General features: G+C 46.0%; 1 protein-coding gene across 4 annotated transcripts in view; it reads right to left on the reverse strand.

Annotated features, from left to right (window-relative positions):
- Positions 1-18495, reverse strand: part of LOC135517552 (MAGUK p55 subfamily member 7-like) — a 260440-nt gene that overhangs the window by 10330 nt on the left and 231615 nt on the right. For all 4 annotated transcript variants that reach the window (XM_064941965.1, XM_064941964.1, XM_064941963.1 and 1 more), the window contains 3 exons: positions 12684-12777; positions 9608-9716; positions 7776-7919 (listed from right to left, as the gene is read on the reverse strand). In XM_064941965.1, coding sequence (XP_064798037.1) covers positions 7776-7919; positions 9608-9716; positions 12684-12777 — 347 coding nt within the window. The remainder of the gene's footprint in view (positions 1-7775; positions 7920-9607; positions 9717-12683; positions 12778-18495) is intronic.

An 18495-nucleotide genomic window follows, 5' to 3' on the forward strand; every position in this document is an offset into this window, starting at 1 on the left:
GACACAAGCCTACCAGATGAGCTAAATCGCTTCTATCCTCACTTCGAAGCAAACAACACTGAGGCATGCATGATAGCAACTGTGTGATCACGCTCTCCGTAGCCGACGTGAGTAAGACCTTTAAACAGGTCAACATACACAAGGCTGCGGGGCCAGATGGATTACCAGGACGTGTGCTCCGGGCATGTGCTGACCAACTGGCAGGTGTCTTCACTGACATTTTCAACATGTCCTTGATTAAGTCTGTAACACCAACATGTTTCAAGCAGTCCACCATAGTCCCTGTGCACAAGAACACAAAGGCAACCTGGACAAAAGGAACACTTATATGAGAATGCTATTCATTGACTACAGCTCAGTGTTCAACACCATAGTACCCTCAAAGCTCATCACTAAGCTAAGGATCCTGGGACTAAACACCTCCCTCTGCAACTGGATCCTGGACTTCCTGACGGGCCACCCCCAGGTGGTGAGAGCAGGTAGCAACACATCTGCCACGCTGATCCTCAACACTGGAGCTCCCCAGGGGTGCGTGCTCAGTCCCCTCCTGTACTCCCTGTTCACCCACGACTGCATGGCCAGGCACGACTCCAACACCATCATTAAGTTTGCAGGTGACACAACAGTGGTAGGCCTGATCACCGACAACGACGAGGTTGTCAGAGACCTGGCCGGGTGGTGCCAGAATAACAACCTATCCCAAGACTAAGGAGATTATTGTGGACTGCAGGAAAAGGAGGACCGAGCACGCCCCCATTCTCATCGACGGGGCTGTAGTGGAGCAGGTTGAGAGCTTCAAGTTCCTTGGTGTCCACATCAACAACAAACTAGAATGGTCCAAACACCAAGACAGTCGTGAAGAGGGCATGACAAAGCCTATTCCCCCTCAGGAAACTAAAAAGATTTGGCATGGGTCCTGAGATCCTCAAAAGGTTCTACAGCAGCAACATCGAGAGCATCCTGACTGGTTGCATCACTGCCTGGTACGGCAACTGCTCTGCCTCGGACCGCAGGGCACTACACAGGGTAGTGCGTACGGCCCAGTGCATGGCCCAGTGCATCACTGGGGCTAAGCTGCCTGCCATCCAGGACCTCTACATCAGACGGTGTCAGATGAAGGCCCTAAAAATTGTCAAAGACCCCAGCCACTCCAGTCATAGACTGTTCTCTCTACTACCGCATGGCAAGTGGTACAGGAGTGCCAAGTCTAGGACAAAATGACTTTTCAACTGTTTTTACCCCCAAGACCCCTGAACAGGTAATCAAATGGCTACCCGGACTATTTGCATTGTGTGCCGCCCCCAACCCCTCTTTTTATGCTGCTGCTACTCTCTGTTTATCATATATGCATAGTCACTTTAACTATACATTCATGTACATACTACCTCAATTGGGCTGACCAACCAGTGCTCCCGCACAGTGGCTAACCGGGCTATCTGCATTGTGCCCCACCCACCACCCGCCAACCCCTCTTTTACACTTCTGCTATTCTCTGTTAATCATATATGCATAGTCACTTTAACCATATCTACATGTACATACTACCTCAATCAGCCTGACTAACCGGTGTCTGTATGTAGCCTCGCTACTTTTATAGCCTCGCTACTGTATATAGTCTGTCTTTTTACTGTTGCTTTATTTATTTACCTACCTATTGTTCACCTAATACATTTTTTGCACTATTGGTTAGAGCCGGTAAGTAAGCATTTCACTGTAAGGTCCACACCTGTTGTAGTCAACGCACATGACAAATAAACTTTGATTTGATGTGAACTATGCCTTGAACAAAAGAAGAACTAAGATTAAGAATTGTTGATTTGCATAAAGCTGGAAAGGGTTACAAAAGTATCTCTAAAAGCATTGATGTTCGTCAGTCCACGGTAAGAAAAATTGTGTATAAATGGAGAAAGTTCAGCACTGTTGCTACTCTCCCTAGGAGGCGCCGTCCTGCAAAGACGACTGCAAGAGCACAGCACAGAATGCTCTATGAGGTTATGAAGAATCCTAGAGTGTCAGCTAAAGACTTACAGAAATCTCTGGAACATGCTAACATCTCCATTGACGAGTCCACTATGCATAAAACACTAAACAAGAATGGAGTTCATGGGAGGACACCACAGAGGAAGCCACTGCTGTCCAAAAAAAACATTGCTACACGTCTGAAGTTTGCAAAAGTGCACCTAGATGTTCCAAAGCGGTACTGGCAAAATATTCTGTGGAAACTACAGTTGAGTTGTTAGGGAAGGAACACAACACTGTGTGGAGAAAAAAAGGCTCAGCACACCAACACCAAAACCTCATCTCAACTGTAAAGTATGGTGGAGGGAGCATCATGGATTGGGGCTGCTCTGCTGTCTCAGGGCCTGGACAGCTTGCTATCATCGACGGAAAAAAGTATTCTCAAGTTCAACAAGACATTTTGCAGGAGAATGTTAGGCTGTCTGACCAAATTGAAGCTCAACAGAAGTTGGGTGATGCAACGGAACAACGACCCAAAACACAGAAGTAAATCAAGAACAGAATGGCTTCAACAGAAGAAAATACACCTTCTGGAGTGGCCCAGTCAGATTCCTGACCTCAACCCAATTGAGATGCTGTGGCCTGACCTCAAGAGGGCTGTTCACACCAGACATCCCAAGAATATTGCTGAACTGTAACAGTTTTGTGAAGAGGAATGGTCCAAAATTCCTGTTGTACAGATCTGATCTACAGAACTACAGAAAACTTTTGGTTGAGGTTATTGCTGCCAAAGGAGGGTCAACCAGTTATTAAATCCAAGGATTCACATACTTTTTCCACCCTGCACTGTGAATGTTTACACTGTGTGTTCAATAAAGACATGAAACCATATCATTGTTTTTGTGTTATTAGGTTAAGCAGACTATTTGTCTATTGTTGTGACCTCGATAAAGATCAGATAAAATTGCATGACAAATTTATGCAGAAATCCAGGTATTTCCAAAGGGTTCACATACCTTTTCTTGACACTGTGTTTATATGTATATATTCTTATTCCATCCCTTTACTTAGATGTGCGTGTATTAGGTAGTTGTTGTGGAATTGTTAGATTACTTGTTGATATTGCTGCACTGTCGGGACTGGAAGCACAAGCATTTTGCAACACTTGCAATAACATCTGCTAACCATGTGCATGTGACCAATAAAATTTGTTTTGATTTGATTTAGCTAGCTCCGTTTTCTAAAGGAACACTCGGCTTCACACTCAAGGGACTCTGCCAAACACACAAATATAAATACTGTACACATACTGTATACAGACACATTCATAGGCAGGAACACAAACAGAAACAAACAAATTGATGCACAAAAACACACTGACGACACATTTACACAGACAGACAGACAGAAGAATACAATTTTAGAATGTCCCCCTTGCTAGTGGTTTTAACACCTCATAGTTGATTAGTCGTGCAACTAAAGTTAAATGGTCACCATGACACAGACTGCATTTTCAAGCCAGTCTACAAACATTTACATTTTAGTCATTTAGCAGACGCTCTTATCCAGAGCAACTAGGGTTAAGTTCCTTGCTTAAGGGCACATCAACAGATTGTTCATCTAATCGCCTCGGGGATTCAAACCAGCAACCTTTCAGTTACTGGCGCAATGCTCTTAACCATTAGGCTTCCCTGCCTCTGAATGTCAACACTGCCCTCCATTGTATTTGTATTTATTATGGATCCCCATTAGCTGCTTCCCTGGGATACAGCAAAATTAAGGCTTTTATATACAATTAAAAACATTACATTACAGATTTCACAACACATTAAGTGTGTGCCCTCAGGCCACTACTCTACTCTATTATGGACAGACCTCTTCCCATCTCAGATACTGTTGCATCAATATGTTTTGACCATGACTCTCTCTCTCTCTCTTTCTCTCTCTCATCTACTGTACAAGGCAGTAAAAATCCACCCACATTATCTCACAGTCTATTGTCTTATGTGAGAAGACATGATGGTTTTATCATCCTCTGTCTCGGAGGAAGGGATAAGGTTGAGGAGGGAGCACTAGGTTCGTTGGCCTGGGCTGAGAGGAAGTTGAAGCGGCTCAGTATGTCGGTCCGTCCACCATATATTCCCTCCAGTGATCTGAGGCTGCTGATCCTTGGTAGCCTTCCTCTGTGGTCAGCCCTCAGAAAGCCTAGAACTGCTGGATGTGGACCCAGTGACCCAGGCTACATCCCAAATAGCTCCCTATTCCCTATATAGAGCACCCATTAGAGCTCTGGTCAAAAGTAGTGGTGCAGGGAATAGGGTGCCATTTGGGAAGCACACTCAGCTACTACTGCCAGCAGCTCTCCAACCCTTTGAACCTTAGACCAGAAACTGGCAGCCATAGAGATACATTCAATTATTGAATTCTATGCTTGCAGCAGGGCAGTGGGGTAGACATGGACAGAACGAGCCCTAGAGACGCTGTGTATGCCATTTCCATGTCAACCAATCAGTCAGTGTCCATGCCATGGCATGTCTCCCTCTCTATGATCATAGCAGGCCAGGTAAGGGTGACCGTTTACATTATGGGGAGAGAAGGAGAGAAAGAAAACAAGAACAAGAGAGAAACAGACAGACAGACCAAGATGGACAGAAAGAGAGAGGAAGAGAGAGATAGGGACATAAAGACATGGAAAGAGAGAGAGAAAGACTAAAGAGAGAGAGAGAGAAAGAGAGAAAACCAGAGACAGAGATGAAGAAAACGAAAGAGACAGAGAGAGAAACAGACACCAAGAAAGGGACAGAGATCTCAGAGCCAGCATCAGGACTCATCCCTCTCTTCAGTCTCTTCTCAGTCCTGGCCATCAGCAGGAGTTCTTGGCCATCCCCTCGGCCCTCAACGGAAAATCTGCTTTTATTCATATACATAAAAAGCACCTGCCCTATGTATTAAAATGACATAAAATATCAAAACCGATCTGGTTCGGCAAAGAGGTCCCCAATTTACTCTGAAAGAAGACATAATGTCATTGCTTTGGCTAGAGGGAAAGGTAAGATACCCTATCTCATGATCCCTTTACTTAGTATACTGCTATTACTAGGAATAGGAATCTGGACACATTCATTACCATATTTCAGTATATATCTGATTATATCAGAGTTTTTGGGGGCTCATATTAAGTGTCAGACACATTTAAAAGCAGATATGAATGTAGTACAGGTTAAACAATAGAGCAGTATACAGCTCTGTTAAAACAATGAAAAGTCTGTTATCCAGAAGTCTGGATGGGACAATGGATTATTCTAACAGACCCGAGCTGCTGCCTCTAGCATTCTCACTGAAATAAATACAGCAGGACGAGAATAAAATACCGCTGTGACATTTCCACCAAACAAGGTTTTTCTTTCTTTTCTTTAATAGCTGGGATCTGATGGTTTAAAACTCTGCCTGTCAATCTCTATAAAGGTTTACAGAAAGGACTTTGGCGACTGGACATATTCCAACCAGGTAACAAAAAGAAACGTTGAGGTTGCATTTATGTTACCTGAGAGAACTATGGATCTAATAAAGGTATTATAGTCCAGAGCAAGTCTCAAAAGTCTGCCCTGTCTCTGACAACTAGCGCCCTGTCTCTGACAACTAGCGTCACACTGAGAGCAGAGAGAGACTTTCACCCAAAAGTCATACAACGGTCAATAGCATGGCCTTTGACCTCTGACCTCTGTCTGACCTCTCACCCCACAGGATGGTCATCATCGTGTATGATGGCACTGCTTTACCTACGGCCACGTCACTAACCTTTACACCTTAATATCTAAGAGCCCGACAATTATTTTCTTTTTTTTTATTGAGATAAAAAGAAAAACACATCAGAGATCTCAGAGATGTTGACAGTAAATGACTGGGATGTGGTCATACTGACTTGAATACAGTATGTCAGTATGTCAGTGCGGTGATTCATTGAATGTGTGTAATCATTTCATGCTTTAAGTAAGGATGACTTTAAGAATAGCTGCTGAGCCTCTGACATGTGGGAATAGGGGCGGCAGCGTAGCCTAGTGGTTAGAGTGTTGGACTAGTAACCGGAAGGTTGCGAGTTCAAACCCCCAAGCTGACAAGGTACAAATCTGTCGTTCTGCCCCTGAACAGGCAGTTAACCCACTGTTCCCAGGCCGTCATTGAAAATAAGAATGTGTTCTTAACTGACTTGCCTGGTTAAATATAGGTTAAAAAATGTTTAAAATAGTGATGGTACAGCTCAATGAAGGATGTTTTGAGTGAGAGCTGACCTGCTGTGTGCGACCCTGTCCTTTTCCAGAGCCCTGCTGTGCTTTGCTGCGCTGTGTGTTGCGTTAGGTCATGGTGAACACACAGAGAGGTGTGTGTGGAGTACCACCTCAGAGTGGGTCTGAGGTTGTGTTCCAGATGGCTCCCTATTCCCTTTATATTGCACTATGTTTAACCAGGACCCATAGGGCTCTGGACCAACGTTGTGTACTATATAAGGGGGCGGCTTGAGGCGTCTCATCAGATGAGCCGCCAGCCAATTTGATCTGCACCTGCGGCCGCCCGGCCTACACACACCTACTTCCCCCTCCTCCTCTACGCTCCCCTCTCACAGCCCTGTTTGACGGCGACCTTGTGGAAAGCCTCCACACCTCCAACATCACAGCCAGACTCTCTCTCCCTCCTCTCCTCTCTCATTCTCACCTCCCCCTCCCCCTCTTCTCTGTCTCTCTATCCCCCCTCCCCTTCTCTCCTCATCGGCCCAGCTTGTGGCTGTGACCAGGGCTATGGCCCGTAGCGTGGCCCCACGTAGGGAGAGACGACCTGACGGGGGCTGGGAAAGCCATCAGCCACCACTACGGCAACACGCTTCAGGCTAATTGGTTTCACGTGGGGCAAGGCTGTGAGTTGTGACTGGCTGGTGTATAAAGGTGTGTAACACACACACATGCACGCAGGTATCCAGACACGCACCCACAAGCAGACGCACGCACACACACACACGCACACGCGCACGCGCACACACACACACACACACACTAGCCTGCAGCAGAAAAGTGTGTGTAGTAAAGATGACATCACCACTACCACAGCTAGCTCCCCCAGAGCCCCAGATGGTCTCTGTTATTCCTTTAGGTGGGCTTCAGGGAGGAATAAACTGCGAGGGTCTCTGATAACCTCCCTCTTGTTAACCAGCAGCTAGGCCATGTGGTACTCTAACACTGCTGGATCACCTTTGGACCCACCTTATAACGTCACATTTATGAGGCTTCTGAGTGGTGCAGCAGTCTAAGGCACTGCATCTCAGTGCTAGAGGGATCACTACAAACCCTGGTTCAATTCCAGGCTGTATCACAACCGGCTGTGATTGGGAGTCCCATAGAACGATGCACAATTGGCCCAGTGTCGTCTGGGTTAGGGTTTGGTCAGGGTAGGCCGTCATTGTAAATAAGAACTTGTTCTTAACTGACTTGCCTAGTTAAATAAAGGTAAAATATATGGACGTAAACATGGACGTAAACACACCACGTCACTTTTACAGAAGACGCCTGAGTGGGAAGTGTTCTTCCAATGCAATTAAACAACCAACCCATTCTGTGAATATTTTTCTTTTTTTTTAAGTAAAAAAAAAAAAAAATGTATTCTAAAACACTGCCTGTGTTTTACTTTAAACTTTGTTTCAAGGCTTCTCTGTCACTGTGCCATTTTTGACAAGGTTAAACATTCAAAGGTTTCTTCTCTTGGCAAAGGAGAAAAGGCTGCTCTTGATAATATGAAAAGATTTCAAAGTTTATGTTGATGTGTCTTACCGAGAATGGCGTGGCGGATCCCTTGTCGTCCTTGCCTGAGATGACCTTAGCGTTCCTTCTGGTCTCCCGCAGGCGCTCGATGGGCGGCGGCTTCACAAACACCACGTAGGGTTTAAACTCTGCCGTCCTCAAGTGCTTTATCATCTGCAACACACAGAGGAGAGAGAAACAGATGCAGTAAGAAAAAAGGAACTATTGATTTACTTAAAGGTGTAAAACAACTCATACAGTTTTAAACAATTTCAAAGTACAAAGAATCCCAGAGGATGACACATGAATGCGTTAAATACACTTATGTCCAAAGTGATCCTCGACCAAGGGAAGGTGCTCTATGGATGACAGGTTATTAGTCTTCAAACAACGAGGACCTCTGTCCTCCCAACACATTAGTCAGGGGAGTAGAGGATACGACTGGGTCTTGTTGCTCTATCTGGAGATATCGCATTGTGAACGAGTGAAATTAGTCACAGATCTCAGTCTGTCGAGCTGGTCTGCCCCAGCACTGAGGCGATGAAACATTACAAGGCTGGGTCGCGTTGACACGTAGCATGCAGCATGTGTGTGTGTGTGTGTACTGAACCGCAGCAGAGTGGAGTGTTAACCAGCGCTGGTCTGCTTCCTCTCTCGCTGTGTTCTGGGAAGCGGGTCCAAAACCCCAGGCCGACACAAAGGTTGTGCCCCAAATGGCACTCTATACCCTATCTAGAGCACTACTTTTGATCATATGGCCCTGGTCAAAAGTAGTGCACTAAATAGGGAAAAGTGTGCCATTTGGGACGCAACCCCGAAGACATGAGCGAAAGACTACCATTCGTCTCCCTCACAGAGAGAGAGGAGAGCAGAGGAGATGAGGAAAGTAAAGCTTTCATCAGGAGCTCAGACAGTCAGCAGGGGACCAGACAACATCACTCGCTCTGCAACACTGCTCTGATATGAAACTCATGTGATCGACTACTGCGGGGTAAAGAGCCAAAATGGAGCACGCACACACACACAGAGCAGTATTACCCAACACGCTGGCACGAGTGCACACAGATCCACACACACACACACACACACACACACAGACCAGTACTACTCAACACACTGGCGCGGGTGCACACAGATCCACACACACACACAGCAGGGGCTACCGAGAGTCTCTGTTAACAGCTTTCTACTTGGTCAGGGAGGGATGGTTTGAAAACATGCCAGCAATCTATGTAATCTATATAATAGTGTATTTCTGCCCGTGAATCATTATCTACTCAGATTTAACAAACAGAGGATGCCTTTGAGGCAGAGGCATGTCTGAGTGTGTGTGTGTGAGAGAGTTAGGTTTGGGCCAGGGTGCTAGACCTGGCCTGGGATAATAGGATTTTAGCCCTGGTGGCTTGTGGGGACTAAGCGACATACAGGCCACTTATGATCGCACCACCCAGACACATAAGCCAAAGAGGAAATCTTCAAATAAGGAAAATTACCGGTAATTGCTGCTAAAAATGCCAATTTAAGCCGCTTTTGGTTGGTAACCCAGTAAGCAGTCAAGGCCTCTGGAATGCCGGCACTGCCTCTGAAGCCCTCTGAAGGATGAGATTCCTCTAGGAGATAGGCAGTGTGTGCCAAAGGGATATAAATATAGAGGAGAGAAGGATAGAGGGATGAAGGGAGGGATGGAAAGACATAGGGAGGGAAAATGAAGGGTAGAGAGGGAAGGCAAGGTTGTGTCGGCAACTTGTGTCACTGACATGACACAGAGGATGGAGGGAGTGAACGTGAAGGGTAGAGTACAGGCAAAGAATGAAGGCATGGAGGGTAGAGGGAAAGTAAGGGAAGGGACTTGTGTGACTCACATGAGGCTGAACGTCCAGCAGGCACACCTTGTTCTTGGACAGGACAGAATGCACAGAGTCCAGACTGGTCCCATAGTAGTTCCCGTTATACTCACCATGCTCTACGAATCTACACACACACAGACAGAGAGAGAGAGAGAGAGAGAGAGTGAGAGAGAGACAGACAGCAAGAGAGAGAGAGTGAGAGAGACAGACAGCAAGAGAGAGAGAGAGAGAGACACACAGAGAGAGAGAGACAGAGAGAGACAGAGAGACAGACAGAGAGACAGACAGACAGAGAGAGACAGACAGAGAGAGAGACAGAGAGATGTATGACCATATTAGAGAGACATATCATATTTCCCTCAGATTACACAGATCCACAAAGAATTTGAAAACAAATCCAATTTTGAAAAACTCCCATATCTACTGGGTGAAATTCCACAGTGTGCCATCAGAGCAGCAAGATTTGTGACCTGTTGCCACGAGAAAAGGGCAACCAGTGAAGGACACGCACCATTGTAAATACAACCCATATCTATGCTTATTTATTTTATCTTGTGTCCTTTACCATTTGTACATTGCAAAAACACTGTATATATATATAATATGACATTTGTAATGTCTTTATTGTTTTGAAACTTCTGTATGTGTGATGTCTACTGTTAATTTTTATTGTTTATTTTACTTTATATATTATCTACCTTACTTGCTTTGGCAATGTTAACACATGTTACCCATGCCAATAAAGCCCCTTGAATTGAATTGAATTGAAGAGAGAGAGAGAGAGAGAGAGAGAGAGAGAGAGAGAGAGAGAGAGAGAGAGAGAGAGATTAGAACAACTTTAATGTCTTCAAAGATGCAATTAATTTTGTAGCACACAAACCAACACAGAAGACAGAGAGGGAAAGTCATATAGACAGAGGGATGAGGGGAGTGAAAAAGCAGAATAGCGGATCAGTTAGCAAAGGTTTCACTAATATCATTTAGAAGTACAGGCTGGGATGAACATTAATATGAATGTAAAATAAAACCAATTCATCATTCACCTACCATGAGGACTAACATACTGTATTATAATCTCACTCCTTTCTTATTTGTATATACTTTCCAAACACATATGTGCAGCATACGCACACACAGGCGCACACACAATTCTGACTGAGATTCCGTTCAGAACAAGGATATTCTAAAAGCCCACTGTACCGTAGGGACTAGCGATTACTCTTTCAACCACTGACAGGTCGTCAGACAGCATTTTTTCTGTACAACACCAATCCAAACATTTTGGCACAATAATCCTTTATACGGTATACTCTTCTATGTTACACTTTAAATCAGTAACACCGGTTTGTTTAAAGTGTAGAGAAGGTGAATGCCAGGAGCGTGTGTATGTGTGTGTTTGTATGTGTGTGTGCCCTCACTAAAGCCTGGGCTTCAAGAGAGAAGCAGTGGAAGAAGGCAAACAAACAGTTTTTCACCGCCTAATCTCTCTGCTTCAAACTGATCACGGTCATAAAACACCCCGCCAACGAGGAGAGAGATGGCGGAAGAAAAGAAAGACAGAAGTTAAAGAGTGGAAAGAATGTCTACATTTCTAAAAACAAGACAAGTGTGTGCGTTGGTAGACTTTGAGTGCACTCCAAATGGCACCTTAGTCCCTAAACAGTGCACTACTTTTGACCAGGGCCAATATGGCTCTGGTCAAAAGTAGGGCACCATGTAGGGAATAGGATACCATTTGGGATGTGCGCTCAGACTGGTCCTGATGATCATTGGGCTGAATGTCTGTATTACTGTACTTAAATCCATGTAAAACACCATTTATAGTAATTGCCCCCAGTAAGAACATTTTATTCAGCTTCAGAAAAGGAGCCTGTAGTCTAACGAGCTCTTACTGTATATTTGTTTATGGGGAAATTCATTTAAAAGGCATACAGTAGCCTATGTTTAAAAAGGCATGCCATAGCCATACACTGCATAGGCTATACTGTTTGTTGCTGCTATATAAATTGGGAGAGCTGCTGTGGACAAGCTAGCATGCCAGGAGAGGTTCAGCTAAATTGGGACTGTATGGATGCTATCCATTTTTAGCAGGGAACAGGGCTTTCCTTGGGAACGTTACACCCACTTTCACGCGCCACTACCAACTGTGGCCAATTTCTCAAGGAGGTTTTCCCTACTGGCACTTAGAGAGAGAGAGAGAGCGTCTGTGTGTGTGTGTGTGCGTGCACATTGTTCTGATTGCATGCGAGGAGGCGCAACGTAAACAAGTCCATCTCACTCTTCTCCTCTCTCCAGCGCCATATAATTCAGAGTCAGCTGATGTGTGTGTGTATGTGTGGAGTGTCCCGAGCGTTACAGCCACATCGCAGTCTCCCCATTTACCCCTGTCTCTAAACTCTGCGAAAAACATCCCATGCCGTGCCCCATCACCAACCACAGCTGAACCAGCCCTAAAAATACAACAACCCAACCTGGTCCCAGCCTCCCTCTGCCCCAGCCATCCTGTTGTGTTGTATGTGTGCGTGCGTTCTACTGTGTAATGTCATGTGTTTTTGGGGGGCGAGAAGGGCGGGAAGGCATCCATTACTAAGGATGACGATTTCGGTTTCAATTTGTCCACCGCATAATGTTAGAGCGGCTCCCGGGTGTCAGTGTCGGAAACGGGGCCCGGGGACACCTCAAAGAAACACACACACACACAGGGCAGAAAGGGGCCCACTCTGACCTTGGGGCTCTTGTAAAGGGTGGCTTTGTTACAAAGTACCACCTCACACTCAGAGAAGGAGAGCCATTGGGGAGAGCACCGGTCTATTTACAGAGAACCCTGCTCACGTCAGCTGAACTCCTTCCCCAGTCTGTCTCTCACGGTTACAGTTACACTGCCCCTAGTGGCGAAGGAGGAGACGGCCGAATTCATTGATTCCAAAACGAGATACTGAAATCTCAAATATATGAGTTATAGTTACATTACAGTTGTAATGCGTGTGGGAATGGAAGGATGCAGATAGCATGTATTTGCTGTGGTGTGTTTTGTATTAGAGATGAGATTAGTGCTGGTTATAGATGTCTGCTGTTTAAAGCCGCTACTTACTTGTTGTTTTGGATGTCCATCTCAAATATATTTTTGGAGATGAAGTGATACTCCACCCCGTCAATCTCCTGGTTCCTCTTCGGCCGGCTGGTGTCTGTAGTACAGGGAGAGAGGAGAGAGGGGGAGAGTGAGACAGAGAGAGGGAGAGAGAGTGGGGGGTGGGGTGAGAGAGAGAGAGAGAGAGAGAGAGAGAGAGAAAGAGGTAGAGAGAGAAGGATGGAGAGAGATACTTCACTACTCATCCAGACATTCTGAGGCATAGTTCTAACATGAATCCTTCCTTTATTACCATCCCAGTAATAAGTCAGTAGTGTACACACATGCACGCACACAAACAGACAAGCACACACAAGCATGCACAGACAGGAGCAGTTCCATTAAACGGAGACTGAGAGGGTAATGTAATTGAGTTGGGTAACTCTCATTAAGATCAGTTCCTACATTTACTTCCCCATAAACCCCTGCCATTAAAAGTGTGACACGTGGAGGGAGCGCGAACGGCAGCCCTGTGTATGTGCGTGTGTGTGTGTGTGAGAGCAGCTCGGACTGGCCCGGTTCCAGTGGATTTGAGAGTTGCGAGAGGTCCCTCTGTGCCGTCTTTGGACGTTGAACCGCCGCTTGTTTAATGAGAGCTACAGGGGTCAGAGGTCAACTCCGTTACACTCCTCAGACAAATTGTCTGCACGCTCCAACCAGCTCCAAAACAAACTATTAAACTTTTATCACCATTCCTGCAACCACCACGCCAGTTTTACCGTTTTTCCTCCTTTAAAAAAAAAATAATTTGTCATGTGCCTGAGATGTGGTCCTTTCTGGGATGTGGCCTCAGTCATCGGAACAGAGTGGAGGGACAGGGACAAAGGTGTTCTTTTTCCATACTGTATGTTGTTATGTGAGTGGCCAGTGGAGTTCACGGGCGAACACCTATACTACCAGTCAAAAGTTTTAGAACACCTACTCATTCAAGGGTTTTTCCTTATTTTTGCTATTGTAGAATAATAGTGAAGACATCAAAACTATGAAATGACACATATGGAATCATGTAGTAAACAAAACAGTGTTAAACAACTCTAAATATATTTTATATATGAGATTCTTCAAAGTAGCCACCCCTTATCTTGATGACAGCTTTGCACACTCTTGGCATTCTCTCAACCAGCTTCATGAGGTATACATTTTAATTTACAGGTGTGCCTTCTTAAAAGTTAATTTGTCTAATTTCTTTCCTTCTTAATGCGTTTGAGCCATCAGTTGTGTTGTGACAATGTAGGGGGTACAAAAGATAGGGCTAAGTCTATATTATGGCAAGAACCGATCAAATAAGCAAAGAGAAACAACAGTCCATTATTACTTTAAGACATGAAGGTCAGTCAATACGGAAAATTTCTAAAACTTTGAAAGTTTCTTCAATGCGGTCGCAAAAACAATCACAGGAATGGAAGACCCAGAGTTACCTCTGCTGCAGAGGATAAGTTCATTACCAGCCTCAGAAATTGCAGCTCAAATAAATACTTCACAGAGTTCAAGTAACAGACACATCTCAACATCAACTGTTCAGAGGAATCAGGCCTTTATGGTCGAATTGCTGCAAGGAAACCACTACTAAAGGACACCAATAATAAGAAGAGACTTGCTTGGGCCAAGAAACACAAGCAATGGACATTAGACCGGTGGAAATGTGTCCTTTGGTCTGGAGTCCAAATTGGAGATTTTTTGGTTCCAACCGCCATGTCTTTGTGAGAAGCGTTGTGGGTGAACGGATGATCTCCGCATGTGTATTTCCCACCGTAAAGCATGGAGGAGGAGGTGTGATGGTGTGGGGGTGCTTTGCTGGTGACACTGTCTGTGATTTATTTAGAAATCAAGGCACACTTAACCAGCATGGCTACCACAGTATTCTGCAGTGATACACCATCCCATCTGGTTTGAGCTCGGGACAGAGGGGCAGTTCGGGACAGAGGGGCAGCTCGGGACAGAGGGGCAGCTCGGGACAGAGGGGCAGCTCGGGACAGAGGGGCAGCTCCGTACTGGCTGACGACTCTGGCAGATCCTGGCTGACTGGCGGCTCTGGCAGAACCTGGCTGACTGGCAGATCCTGGCTGAATGGCAGTTCTGGCAGATCCTGGCTGACTGGCGGCTCTGGCAGATCCTGGCGGATCCTGGCTGACTGGCGGCACTGGCGGATCCTGGCTGACTGGCGGATCCTGGCTGACTGGTGGCACTGGCGGATCCTGGCTGACTGGCGGCTCTGGCTGCTCCATGCTGACTGGCGGCTCTGGCTGCTCCATGCTGACTGGCGGCTCTGGCTGCTCCATGCTGACTGGCGGCTCTGGCTGCTCCATGCTGACTGGCGGCTCTGGCTGCTCCATGCAGACTGGCAGCTCTGGCAGCTCCTTGCAGACTGGCAGCTCTGGCAGCTCCTTGCAGACTGGCAGCTCCTTGCAGCTCTGGCAGTGCTGGACAGGCGGGAGACTCCGGCAGCGCTGAACAGGCGGGAGACTCCCGCAGCGCTTTAGAGGAGGAAGGCTCCGGCAGCGCTGGACAGTCCGGGAGACTCTGGCAGCGCTGGAGAGGAGGAAGGCTCCAGCATCACTGGACAGGCGGGAGCACCTGTAGGGATGAGACGGAGAGACAGCCTGGTGCGGGGGGCTGCCGCCAGAGGGCTGGTGCGTGGAGGTGGTACCGGATAGACCGGACCGTGCAGGCGCACTGGAGCTCTTGAGCACCGAGCCGGCCCAACCCTACCTGGTTGAATGCTCCCGGTCGCCCTGCCAGTGCGGCGAGGTGGAATAGCCCGCACTGGGCTATGCAGGCGAACCGGGGACACCATGCGCAAGGCTGGTGCCATGTAAGCCGGCCCAAGGAGACGCACTGGAGACCAGATGCGTAGAGCCGGCTTCATGGCACTTGGCTCGATGCCCACTCTAGCCCGGCCGATACGCGGAGCTGGTATGTACCGCACTGGGGACACCGTGCACTTCACAGCATAACACGGTGCCTGCCCGGTCTCTCTAGCCCCCCGGTAAGCACAGGAAGTTGGCGCAGGTCTCCTACCTGGCTTCGCCACACTTCCTGTGTGCCCCCTCCCAATACATTTTTGGGGCTGACTCTCGGGCTTCCATCCACGCCGCCGTGCTGCCTCCTCATACCAGCGCCTCTCCGCATTTTCCGCCTCCAGCTCTTCTTTGGGGCGGCGATATTCTCCAGGCAGTGCCCAGGGTCCTTTTCCATCCAACTCATTCTCCCATGTCCAGTACTCCTCGCGCTGCTCCTGCTGCCACTGCCTGCCACCACGCCGCTTGGTCCTGTTGTGGTGGGTGATTCTGTAACGGGATTCTTCTGTTGAAGGAGAGGCGGACCAAAGCGCAGCGTGGTTACTGTGATACATCTTTAATAAAGATGAAAATAGAACAATATACAAAAAACAAGAAAACGAAAACACTCCTATCTGGTGTAACAAACACAAAGACAGGAACAGACAAACTAGACACACAACAGAATTCCCACTCAGATCACACCCTGACCAAACAAAACATAGAAACATACAAAGCAAACTATGGTCAGAGTGTGACACGACAACTATATATTTTATAACTTTACTAGTGTATCATGTAGGCTAGCGTAACGTTAAATCAAGGCTCCACACAGTCAGTCAGTGCGGGAACGTGATCATTGCATCCAAGATTGAGCTTCAACTGGCTAGGCAGTTGGTCGGCTAAATCCTGCCTGATGTTCCTTCAACAAGGTTGGGCGATTGTGTACAAGCCTACATCGCCCGATCACTATTGGGGGGTCTTTCTCATGGCTACCCATGTATTTTCATTGAAATATAACATTTATTTGGAAAGTAATAAATATATAGATATTTTCAAAAGCATCCAGGATTTGCGTAAATGTAATATACAAACTATTACTCTTGTTAAAAATAGGAAATGCTATTACATTTGGTGAAGAACACATTATGACTTGTTTAAGACTCGAAACTCAAAGTTTAGGACTTTAGGATTTGCCTGTCTTGACTTGGGACTTGCCTGTCTTGACTTGGGACTTGCCTGTCTTGACTTGGGACTTGCCTGTCTTGACTTGAGACTTGAGTGCTAAGACTTGAGACTTACTTGTGACTTGTAAAACAATGACTTGGTCCCACCTCTGGTCACCAGCCATGTCACCCAATGAGCATATTTGGGATGCTCTAGACTGACGTGCACGACATCGTGTTCCAGTTACCGCCAATATCCAGCCACTTCGCACAGCCATTGAAGAGGAGTGGGACAACATTCCACAGGACACAGTCAACAGCCTGATCAACTCTATGCGAAGGAGATGTGTCGCAAAGCATAAGGCAATTGGTGATCACACCAGATACTGACTGGTTTTCTGATCCACGCCCCTACTTTAAAAAATATATATTTATGACCAACATATGCATATCTGTATTCCCAGTCATGTCAAATCCATATATTTGGTTCTAATGATTTTATTTAGATTGACAGATTTCCTTACATGAACTCAACTCAGGATCACCTTTGAAATTGTTGCATGTTATTTTTATATTTTTGTTTAGTGTCGATTGGACAATACAAAAACACTTTACTTGCTACATGTGGAACTGAAAAAGGAGGGTTACTGTCAAAATGAGTTATTAAAATAAATAATCAAATATAGACATTGGTGTGAGATGATGGGCTCATGGACCCCCCAGCCTTGCGTGGGCTGCAGGGGCTTCCACTACGCCCTTTCTTTCAGTACATATAGACAAAACAAATCCATATTATTTACCATCTGCTCAGTGGCATAGGAAATATTTACGGTGCAACAAAGGAATCTGAAATGAATTTCATTCCCCAATCATGGAAAATATCTGTCAGTGATTCTGGCCTCAAATCAAAATGTTTAACCCCTATCCTAATTGGCTTATTGCAATCATTTTAGTGTTTCTGACTGGCTGGTTTACATTTGACATACACAGGGAGGGAAGAAAAAGCCTTAACTTCAGAAATATGTCGTTTTTTTTATTAACAAAGGGGTAGCAGCAAGTGTTAAATATATCCATCTGTAGCCTGTACGTTGGCAGTGATCTAACAAAAAGGGGAAAATAGATACTTTCCGAGACCCTTTCCCTCTCAATGAAACACAGAGGTCTAGTACACTATATGTCATCATCTATAAGGGGTTAGACTATGTCTGGGGCCTATTATACATACAACCATGGGTCACATTTGTGAACAATTAACAGCAGGAACTATGGGGAAAAGAGTGACTGCGATGGGATTTTAATACCAGTGACATTTCAAGTGTCAGACGTAGAATGGGACACATCCATTATGCCACACTGCATGTTACAATCATGGCAATTAATATCAACAGATTCCCTTTTTCCTCTCCTCCTCGCACATTTGCCAGCTAGCCTGCAGTAAATATGCAATTACTCAGCTTAACTGCATAAATCAAACCAATTGATTTGTTCTAACATGTTGGCCTTGGTTAGGGCTTGTGGGCTCAGAAATAGTTTTTTGCTCCTCCACTCTGAAAAAAAACCCTAGAAAAAGTTAAAATCTCAGCGTTGGCAGCGGTGTGAGTCAAAGTCACAAGCATTATAGTGCTGGATGGTGTCCAGCATTATGGCAAGCTGTCATTTTGTTCTTATAGATGGAGGGAGGTGGAGAGTGGGGAGGGAGAGGAGAGAGAGAGGGGAAGGGTGTACAGTGGTGGTGCCAAAACATGAGGCAGTGGAATGGCATTTCTTCAGGAGGTAGAAAATAAAGCACTGTTTCCTCCATCACTCTCGGCTTGTCATATGGGCTGCGAAAAA

Source organism: Oncorhynchus masou, chromosome 28 (assembly GCF_036934945.1).
Source record: "Oncorhynchus masou masou isolate Uvic2021 chromosome 28, UVic_Omas_1.1, whole genome shotgun sequence".
Lineage (NCBI taxonomy): Eukaryota > Metazoa > Chordata > Actinopteri > Salmoniformes > Salmonidae > Oncorhynchus > Oncorhynchus masou.